This window comes from Tripterygium wilfordii, chromosome 5 (assembly GCF_013401445.1).
Source record: "Tripterygium wilfordii isolate XIE 37 chromosome 5, ASM1340144v1, whole genome shotgun sequence".
Lineage (NCBI taxonomy): Eukaryota > Viridiplantae > Streptophyta > Magnoliopsida > Celastrales > Celastraceae > Tripterygium > Tripterygium wilfordii.
In genome coordinates, this window is record NC_052236.1 from 9787199 (window position 1) to 9798589 (window position 11391).

Below are 11391 nucleotides of genomic sequence, written 5' to 3' on the forward strand. Positions count from 1 at the left end.
AGATATCTCAAAATTGAAGATTTTATCATACACTTCATAAGTCTTTTCTGCTTGGCCCACTTGCACAAGCAAATGTGTGGCATGATTCTTCAGCTTCATGTTTCCTTCTCCATCACATAATATAGATAGAAAAAAAAAACACACACACACACAAATTATTGTATCACGTTCATCATCATTATCCGAGCCTTTAGAGCAATCACAATAGTTGTTTTTTTTTATGGGGAATGGGTAATGTATGAGAATTCGTGTTTTGTTGATGGGTTATATTGAGATATGTGTTTTGGTGATGTGACTGAGTCAACAAAATGTGTTGGTACAATGATGTAAATTTGTTGGTTTGATTTGTATAATAGAGGTGAGATCCAATATTGATTTTTGTGTAAAAATGTGAGTGTGTGTGCTGTGGGAACCACTTAAGAGCAAATATATGAGCATGATATTTGCCATGCCCACATCAATGCTCCAACAAAAATGAGCAAGCTAATTTGATACATTTTAGAGTTTCTTTTTTTACTTCGGCCATTAGAATGGGCCAACAAAACACTCGATGGGCCATCAAATACCAACCATTGTAAGTGCTCTTATATTAACATTGACTGTCAACCCACCGCAACCCTCCTCCTTCATCCGAACTTGAGTCCGGCTGCAAACTCATATCACCGTCCACAAAAATCCAGAAAAGAAACAAACAAGTACAGAGAACAGGATCATTGAAATTTTTATTTCTCATCTCTATCTCAATTTCTTCAATTCCCAAAATTTGGTTCAAATAGTACAGGAGACATCATCAGAAACCAGAAGAGACCATTTCCTCTTCAAAACTAATAAATATTATGGAATTCTTCTTCACTGTTACAACAATGATTTATAAATCCATCCCGTCTACATCTTCTGCTTCACTAACATATGAGTCGAGACTTCAAGGGAGTCAGAAAATTTTTCAACACAATGCAGTTTAATAATTCAATATAAGAAGCTTGAAGACCATCTTATGGTCCAGCTGAGGAACTAATCGGGGTGTTCGTTCATTGCGATTTAGGTGAGCCGGTAAGCTGAGGGTCTGTCTGATAGTACACAACATCGCCGGTGTCACTTACATAGTGATCCTTTTTCAAGCTTCTAATCAAAACTCCAATTAAGTAAAAAGGCAGAGGTGCTGACTTCTCTGGTTCTTTGTAATATTTTCCGAGCACCGGCTTTGCTGCCTCGGTCTGCAATGTTAATAGGCAAAAATTAGGACAAGTAAATTACCAAATCTACTCTCTTTGGATTGAAAAAATAAAACCCGAGTTTGGTTTAACAAAGATGAAGAGATATACTTACTGCTTCAATTAAGTGATAGTGTGGGATTTGAGGGAAGAGATGGTGTATGACATGAGTTCCAATATCATGGTGGATGTTATTAATCATCCCGAAGTCGCGATCAAGTGTCGTAAGCCCTCCCCTTAGATAACTCCATTCCTGTCCAAATAAGAGTGTGAAGAAACTTAAATCATAATCAGAACTCAGAACATAAATTTCAGGACAAACAAAGACAAACAAAAAAGTCAACACCGATCGTCTTTTCGTTGTTGTAGAATTTAAGGTAAGAATTAAATCAAAAATCAACTAACAAAATTCCAACCACCATAATTTTCTTTCATGACTCTAATCATCTATGATATGCAAAAGAACAACGGTCACGAAAGAGAATCATACAATTTCAGTTTTGGCAAAGCATACCTTTCCGCGGTACCAAGGAAGTTTCTCTTCATGACCATGGTGATGCAAGTAAGTCACCAAATCCAACCACATGACAAAAACCTGCAAATTGAAGCAAAGTCAAGCAATAGCATTCTTTGACTGGAAAAGAGAAGAGTTTGCATTCAAATACTTCAGCTTAAAACATATTAGGAGAAAATATATATATAAAAATTACCCAATATGGGATGCCATATAGTTTCAGTAACTGAATTGGACCCATTACAAAGGATAAACCCACAAGCAAAGCAGCCATGGCTGTCCAACATACAGTGGAAGTAATAACATCCTTCCTCTCATTTGGAACAAACAAATCACTATTTGGGTCAAAGTGAGAACCAGTCTTTCCAGGACTTCTATTCCACTGAAATAAAATTAATAAAAAAAAATTAATCAGCAATTAATTGCAGAATATTGTGATAGAAATGAGTTCAATTAAGATAAGGCATACTTACAAGGTAAAAGGGATATGCAAACATTGGAAAAGGCAACTTAAATCGCAAGAATCGCGTCGCATTATCCAAATTCTTGTATATTTTCTCTGGCAACTGCAAGGAAGAAAATGCAAAATAGCAAAAATGTGAGTATTTAAGAGTATTAAAGTGGCCAAAGAGACAGAATCTAACAGAAGCAAGAACAAAGAACTTTGAAAGAGAGAATTACATACCGGGTGCCATGATTCATCATGCTCAACATGCCCGTGGTTTTGATGATGAGTTCTATGACTAATTCTCCTACAAATTCCACACAAAAAATGCATTTAATACCACCTATGCAGTAAGAATACATCAATTTAACCAATTATCAAATAACTCAGAAAACAAAATTGACTTCATTACCATCCATGGTAAGGCACAAGGATCGAAGAATGCAGCAGATGCCCAGCCACACTGTTTAGTTTTGGGTTATTTGAGAAACTGCCATGGCCACTGCATAACCAAATCCAATGTCAAAACAGAGAAACAAGAATTACATAAGCAACAAAACCAAAAAGCTGTAAACATGGAGAAAAGAAGGCCTAGTTTTGAACAGAATAATGTAATTACCAATCATGACCAAGAACAAACAGAGCCCAAAACATGGTTCCCTGAGCAAACCAATAGAGAGGCCACACGAGCCAGTTATTAAGATAAACCGCGGCTGTAGCCAACCCAAATACCACTACAACATCCCTAACAACATAGCTCATTGACTTCCAAGGATCCTTAACCCAACAACGCTTTGGTATGGAGGCTCTAATATCAGCCAGCGTGAACGGCGGCGGCGCTCCAGGGTTAAACTCGGTTTCTTCTCCTTCTTGTCCCCCATTAACACCATTGATTCTCTCTACTCTCTTATCCTCCTCATCCAGAGGCGCGACCCTCAATGGAGCACTCACTCTTAACCCCCAATTCCTCCCTCTGAAACACCCACTTGAGAATTTGACTGGAGAAACAATTGGATCCGTCAAACTCTTGTTTAATTGCAAGAATCTGAGCTTTGTGTGGTTGTTGGAGACGGCTCCAGTTCTGGGTCTAGAGAAATTTTGAGGGAGAGGCTTTAAACCACATTCTGATAAGACCCAACCTGCCATTGAACTCCCCGATGGAGAATTCGGGTCCGTGTGTCAGAGAAACACAAAGTATATAGAACACAACCGTCAGAATAGCAAAATATCTTGGGTAGGAGAATAATATAATATTAACTATTAAATATATGACTGAAGATATGGAGGAAAATCAAATAACCCGTGTTTTTCACCTGCCTATGGAAGTTCATTGGGTTTATGGTGCTTCAAAGGTCGGTCCAACAGGGACTTGACAGGCCCCTGTTACACATGTAACATGAGTTCATAGAAAGCAGAGAGAAATTACAGCCCATGCTTTTTATTGTGCTGCCAACCCCCAAAATAGCTTATGCGATTATGTGTATGGCCGGCCATCACAGTGGTGCTGTCAACTATTGTGAAATGTTGTGCGGTGTTGTGAGTTATAAAATTATGGTGTTATGAGGTGAGTTGGAACGTAAAAGTTATTTGACGCATCACTTTTAAAACTGTGATGTGGTGCGGTGCTATGAGGTGCATTTGACGTATCTAAATTACGGTTATATTAGACGACTAATAATATTAATATAAAATCACTTAATGTTTACATTGTACATTAATATAAAATAAAATAATTGACCTAATTTGATTACGTGTGACAATTCAACATATATTGTAAGCGTTTGAGAATGAGGTGAGGTGAGGTACTGCGAGGTAAAAAGTTGTGGTGCTGTGAGGTGAGTTCTGTTGTAAAAGTGTTTGGCGTGTCACAAAAAACTATGGTGCTGTGAGGTGAGATGCACCTGAACGCAGTGCAAACACACTACCAAACAGATACAGTTTTTTTTTCTTATGGAAACTTTCATACTTTCATTGAAAGAAAAAAGAATACATGGATAATTTGGCAATGTGTTTGCACCTGCCTAACGCATCACCTTTTGATAAAAAGAGTGTTTGGCCAAGTTGTATATTACGGCACACTGTTAGGATTTGATCAAAAAATTGATAACATTTAAGCTCTAAGAGTCATGTCAGTGTTGAGTGTGGAGTATGAGGATTCTCTATGTTGAGAGTTGTAACTGTTGGTGAAGACAGTGTTATAGAAAAAGGAATGTAATTTCTTGATAAGGTGGGGATTATTAGGATTTGATCAAAAAATTGATAACGTTTGAGCTCTAAGAATCATGTTAGTGTTGAATGTCGAGGCTAATTATACTATCTGACATTTGATATATTGTTTCTAGAGTCGCCGTCCAGACGGGGGTTATAGCCGTCCTAAAAGTCCTGGTGCACGGTAGTGGCAGATGACCCTTACTAGACAATCCGATTGAGGAAGGATGAATAATTGTCCGGTCGAATGATCTGAGTGTCCGAACAGGTATCCTAGAAAGTCAAGTCTGAACTCCCTGTCGTCTAGACAAGTTAAGTGTACGTCTGGACAGCTGTCGAAACCTGCAGTTTTCAGTGTAAATATAAGTGAAATTTTAAGAATGTAAATTAAATTCCTATTGATTTGTTTCTCCAAAAGGGTTAGAGAGAATGCGGCTAGACTTCATGAGAGAGAACAAAGTTTGTGGATTCTTCCACTTGCGACGCAACGCGGTTGACCACATTTTCGAGGTCAAAATATTTTTTTTTGTAATTTTATCATCAATGAATATTGTTATTTCATTTTGTTCTTTTCAAAAATAAATTCATCAAAAATTAATTGATATCAATAAAAAAAATAAATTTTACCCTCACCTCACCACATTATTTTTAGTGACGCGCTAAACACTTTTTGTCATCGCTCACTTCACCTCATCAAAGTTTTAGAACTCACCTCATCTCACCTCATTGCAGGAGATCAAAACACAACATACTCCCAAACAAACCATGACGATGGGTTAGGACCATTCATTTTGGATTTGTAAAAGGTTTTAGGGAGTGCGCCCCGGTCCAATGAACCTTCGTGGCCCATTTAGCCATCATGGTGTGCTAGACCATTTGCTTATCTGTGGGCTTTTACAGCTTTCAAGCCCTTAAAGAAGCAGAACCCTGATGAGATACTTTGAATGATTGAATCAATCTTCCAGCTCTGAACTAGTTTAGGATTGTTAACTGCTTAAAGGTGGGAAATTGATGGCTCATCGTTGTTGAGTTTGAATCCTTTGAGATCATTTGTCACTTCAGCCTTCAACGACAGCTTAGATAAGAAGATATAAGAACAAATGACAAACAGAAAAAGGGGATGAAGGTTCCCCTAGACTCACCCCTCTAGTTGGATGAATCATACCACATGGGGGGAGCCATTAAATAAGATAAGAGTAAGGGACTATTGATATGCATGCATTCTTTTATCAGATTGACAAAAATGTCTCCAAACCTATACTTTTGTTGAATCTTTAGTAAGATTTATTGGTTGGTGCCTGAACTGTTTAACCTGGAACGCTCCGTTTTGCTTTGGGACCAAGACAATATTTGAATGATTTTCCTGCTTCGGCATTTTACCTTCTTGAAAGAAATTATGAACCATGCTCACCCTCACTAGTTTTTAAAATGCATGTTGATTATGTTCTGCCTCCTCTTGATCTACAACTTCAATATCACACGAGAGGTCGATCGTGAAGTTTGGACACCAATGTGGTGTCGGTCAGGGAAACTCTGACGATCTAGTCAGTCAATGGTGAAAGGTTTTTAGAAAGAAAGAGAGAGTGATGTACCATATAGTTGGGAGTATAAATGAGCAGGGGCCTCCTCTATTTATAGTGCTTTAGTCACGTTATTCGCACATGTCGACCTATACGGATTAGCCTTGGGCTTTGATTGGGCCTAAAGAATTAGATAAGAGCTTCCCTGATAGCATGGGATTTGAGTCTTTTGTAGAATATATGAGTTTCTATGAACCTGTTGGCATTGGCCTTTTAGTGGGCCTTCACGTAGATCGGGCTCGACTTGTCCTATGATGGGCCTGACCTTGACAGACATCGGGCCCAAGTCTTGCAGAACTTGGACCTTCATGATCCGACATCCATTAATTGAGGTCTTCGTGGCAATCGTGGGCTTTGTAATATGGATTCTCATGGAAAAAATATTTTGTATTGAGCTCTTTAGAAACAAGCCACTGCTCTGTAGTCTCTAGATTTGCTTCTCCACACCATGTCTTCTCTTAACATCCACTCCTCCCATTCAGCTTGCAAACTTCTTTCCTTCTTGATGTTGAAATCAAATGACCATGCCCCATGAATATCTTTTAAGTTCCACATAAACTCTCTTCTATATTTTCCTGAATACTCAGTTTGTTCCACTTTCGAGAGGCAGATGGGGCTAATTTTTTTTTTTTTGATATACCACAAATGCAGGGCTGCCAGAGACTTGAGAATTCCAGGCTTCTTCCACGGTTCCACCACCTTAAAGCATGAAGCTTCTCTGATTCAAAATTCTTCAAAACGCACTTATAGTTGTTTATTACTAATACGGTCTAATAGCACCTTACGACAGTAATTATTGAGAGGTTCTATCACACCACATCATACGATTTCTTCTTCTTTTTTTTTCTAAAACGAGAAGGCGGATTCGAACCCTGATCACCAGAATAATACACATCATCTTTATCACTCTAACTAGTGGCTCAGGTTTGCCACATCATACAATTATGTGGCGCGATGGTGTCAATTCACAAACCGCATGTTTGGTGCAGTGGAAGCCGAAGTGGCTCTGCTGAAGGAACCGTTGCACACATGACAGCGGTTCCGCTGTCATTTCAGAAGCTTCGTGTACATGGAGCTTCTGAGGGCGGAAACATTTCTACCTATTTTTTTCATTTTTTAAATTATGGGGCCCATGTATGTCTTTTGCTTTTTGCATAAATTAATGTGGGCCCCATGTTTTAATAATATATATTAAATACTGTATTTAGTTTAAAATAAATATTTTGAGAAACAGTTAATATTTTGCCAATAATAATATACTGTTAGTTTAACTTATATTTTATTGTTCTAATTAATATTATAAATTAAATTTAATATTTATAAAAATGAAAATACACATTAAATATAATAAAAGCTCATATATGATATAATTTAATGATAAAAATTTTAAGTAATTTTCAAATTTGATATTTATAATTTATGCTTGAAATTAATCTAATCGTAAAGAAATTTGATAAAGAAATTTGTTATAAAATCATTAAATATAATATTATAAGGTTTAAACTAATATTTTTATTCAACCGTTTATCCGCTAACGTCAACTTCTAGTTCGTCAAGCACCCCATAACATATTTCACAACTTTAAGTTCAAATTTTTTTTTTTAGAGTTTTTTCGTTAGCATTGAAAATCAATCAAAATACTCTACCAAATTGACCCATAGATTGATGTGTTCTAAAATTTTGAATTGCAAACTATATACCTCCATTCTTAATTATTTATGCATTGTTATCAACCGTTTGTGAATTGTTAAGATCCTATTGAATATGATACTAACTGTTTGGAGGTGAACCGCATCACATGATTCACATCACACTTATATATATATATATATATATATATATATATATATTTTTTTTTTATGGCACAAACACACTTTTATATTTGCTCCATCAAAATTATTCTCTATCTTGGGGAAATTCAGGTCACGTGAATATAAATGCCACCGGGTCTCCATCGTCACATTTTCTTTCTAAAATTTTTTGTCCTGACGGACCTCCATTAAACGCTGTTGTAGAAACCAACGATACTTTTTGACTTCACTTCCTGCTCGAAGAGACCTCAAACAAAATTTGCTCGTCGGTCGATCCGTCTCTGGTGCTCTGCTTCTCTTTACCCCTTCAACATTTAGCAGCTCCATTTCCTTCTAATCGAATGAATTCTCCAAAACGAAAGATTCCTCTCTCCATTATTGCTGTCTTATTCTGCAGTTTAACATTCGTTACTCTCTTATATACAGAGAGAGTAAGTTTTTCTTCCTCTTCAATTTCCCAGATTAAGTACTTGTGCTCTAGCATCGCCTCCAAATCCAGTAAGTCTACTCAGTTTATCTATCAATCAAGCTTATTCCCTGTTCCGTATTACATGAAAATGTTATAATTCATTGTATTTGTCAGCAGATTCTTATTTTAAATGCGGAATCGACGATGGGTCTCGGTTCGATCCAGAAGAGTGCAGTGTTGTCCATGGAAAATGGACCTTCAACAAGTCTTTTAATCCTCTGTACACCGACACTTCATGTCCATATCTAGATAGACAAGTCTCTTGCATCATGAATGGACGCCCAGATTCAGATTATCTCCACTGGGAATGGCAGCCACGTAACTGTACCTTACCTAGGTTGAAACCAATTTCGTTTACACTGAAATTCAATGTCATTTGCTGGTTGTTCTATACTTCTATTGTCTTTATATAATGAATTCATGAGTATAGGTTTGATCCAGATCGTGCCCTCAAGAAACTTCGAGGGAAAAGGCTAATGTTCGTTGGGGACTCAGTACAGAAATATCAATGGGAGTCTTTCGTTTGTATGATTGCATCAATTATACCTGAAGACAAGAGGTCAATGGAGGCACAAGGACTTGCTCATTCAATCTTCACAGCCAAGGTAATTGCATGATTTATGAGCATTTGTGAAATCAATTACTAGGAACTATAATTGCAGTCAAGATTTCTGTGAAGGAGTGGTTCAAGTTGAAGATGACTGTAATTGCTGCATTCTGTCATAATTAGGGTTGATATAAATAAGGAAAAACTTACTGTTTTGTAACATAATCCTAAGAGCATGAAGGAGGCGGCTTGAGGGAGAGAGCGTTAGAAGGGGTAAGGGCAACCTTAGAGTTTTGTGAGGACTATTTATTGTACTCTTGATCTTGTAAACATTATCGAAATCATAGTATACTAAAAGCATCATTGTTGGACGTAAGATATCGTATTGAGTCCGAACAAGGATAAATTCTATGTTGTTCTTCTATCCTTATCCTCTATTTTGCTGCTATACTCGTTTGGGTTCTTGTGTTTTCGTGATTTGTTTCATGGCTATCACCACAATTTATCGATTGAATCTGTTAAAACACCACGATTGCAGGAATATGATGCTAAAATAGAATTCTATTGGGCTCCATTTCTGATTGAGTCGAATACGGATATTGATATTGTAGCAGATCCTGACAAGAGAGTACTAAAAGTGGATTCAGTCGCCAAGCATGCCAAGTACTGGGAAGGAGTGGATATCCTTGTGTTCAATACTTACATATGGTGGACAAGTCGCTTGTCTGTGAAAACCCTGTAAGTTTTCTTAAAATCATGACTATTCGAGATCGATGGTTTGCTTATTGCATCACATTATGTGTAAGAACAGATGGGGTTCATTTGCAAATGGAGAAGAAGGGTACGAAGTGATGGACACTCGCGTTGCTTACAGAATGGCTTTGCGGACTTGGGCTAACTGGATTGACTCCACTGTAAATCCCAACAAAACAAGAGTCTTGTTCACCACCATGTCCCCAATACACATAAAGTATATCTCTTTCACCCACATAATCCTAATTTAGGTGAATATCATAAGATTTCATGTTGATTTTTTTCTTCAGGAGCGCGGAATGGAACCACACAAATGGGATAAAATGCTACAATGAAACCAGACCAGTCATGAACAAGTTTTGGGGGAGCAACTACGATGGCTGGGTAATGAGTGTGGTGGATAGCGTTATGAGCAGAATGAAAGTTCCGGTCACCTTCATCAACATAACTCAACTATCTGATTACCGCGTGGATGGACACACATCCGTTTATACAGAGAGGGGAGGCGAATTGTTGACTGAAGAACAGAAAGCTGACCCATTACACCATGCAGATTGCATACATTGGTGTTTGCCAGGAATTCCTGATACATGGAATCAGATTCTTCTTGCATACTTGTAGCAATAGCTTGCAGAGCCCATTCTGAACTTTCCCTTTGCACCATACTCTCAAATTGCTCAATAACTTCTTCATCATTCATCCCACTGACCAACCTAATTTTTGAACAAATTTTCTATGTCAGAATTTGCTTCCTCTCATGTACTCTTTTGTCCCTCTAATGACACAAACATTGCTGAAGTTAGTTTCCTGAATCTGATCATCCCCCTCATTTTGGATTATCCTCTTTGCTTTCCTTGCTGAATCCCTTTGTTCTTAAATATTTGTTTGATGGCGTCCCTGAGATCGGATTCTACTCCAAAAAAACAGGACCCAAATGTGTTTCCATTGGTTATTAAGGTGTTCCTTTGCTTTGAAGTGAAGTACTCTCGTGTTCAATACTCACGTCTAGTGTAATTTTGGTCATCGAAAGAGTTGATCAGGTTCAATTGTCAAACTTAATCAATCACTGAATGTTCAAACTAGAGAACCCAAATTAAAAATTGTTTCAATATGCACATTCGTGTAGATTTTTGACCATTCATGTGTGCATATTAGAATAAATTGTAACTTTAGGTTTTCGAATTGTAACATGTGAACATTATTTGATGATGGAGTTAGACTTGCTCAACTCTCTCACTAATGGGGAAATGGGAATACGAAGTGGTGGTCACACCAGTTGCGTACAAACTTAATTCCATCTTTACGACAAAAACAATGATTTTCCTTCGCTATCCACTATCTTTACGAAAAACTCAAATCATTGTTTTTGCTTAATCTTGGGTTTCAATATTTTCTTCATTTATGGTATTGTCAAGATCCATACCTTTAAGACGGATATCAGCATAACAGACCTATGATAAGTAATTCTTTCTCGATATATCAAGAGTCAAATTCCAACTTAGCAAGATTTGACATAACGATAAGATAATAATAACTTTCATTTGAAAAAAAAAACTACTTGTTAATGCCTATTTCTATGAGAAAATCCAATATTGTTGGCATCTGATAGTGACATGCTTTTATGATTTCCAATTATTTCAACTTTCAACTAATCTTGTTCCAATCATTCTGGTCAAATTTTTTCATATGGGGTCATCCATAATTAATGTTCAATAATGTGGCCATTCATAAATGGTGTATTGGTCTATCAAAAAAAAGTTGTATTGGGTTTATGACATCTCAACTTTTAGATTTTGAAAAGTACGAGTCATTAGAATGATAAGAATGGTATATATCATCCTGGGTTCGAAACT

General features: G+C 37.1%; 2 protein-coding genes across 2 annotated transcripts; one reads left to right on the plus strand and one right to left on the minus strand.

The window, feature by feature from the left end:
- Nucleotides 1-696: 696 nt before the first annotated feature.
- Nucleotides 697-3406, minus strand: LOC119998266 (omega-3 fatty acid desaturase, chloroplastic-like). The gene is made up of 8 exons (XM_038845550.1): nucleotides 2790-3406; nucleotides 2583-2672; nucleotides 2411-2477; nucleotides 2199-2291; nucleotides 1922-2107; nucleotides 1726-1806; nucleotides 1327-1464; nucleotides 697-1214 (listed from the first exon to the last, which is right to left on the minus strand). Exons 1-8 carry the CDS (start codon nucleotides 3314-3316, stop codon nucleotides 1029-1031), a joined length of 1368 nt encoding a protein of 455 aa, XP_038701478.1. The 5' UTR covers nucleotides 3317-3406; the 3' UTR covers nucleotides 697-1028.
- A 4637-nt stretch (nucleotides 3407-8043) lies between these two features.
- On the plus strand, nucleotides 8044-10538 carry LOC119998392 (protein trichome birefringence-like 3). The gene is made up of 6 exons (XM_038845711.1): nucleotides 8044-8267; nucleotides 8356-8575; nucleotides 8669-8843; nucleotides 9324-9523; nucleotides 9597-9755; nucleotides 9829-10538. The coding sequence occupies exons 1-6, from the start codon at nucleotides 8111-8113 to the stop codon at nucleotides 10157-10159; spliced, it is 1242 nt and encodes a 413-aa protein (XP_038701639.1). The 5' UTR covers nucleotides 8044-8110; the 3' UTR covers nucleotides 10160-10538.
- The last annotated feature ends 853 nt before the right edge of the window (nucleotides 10539-11391 follow it).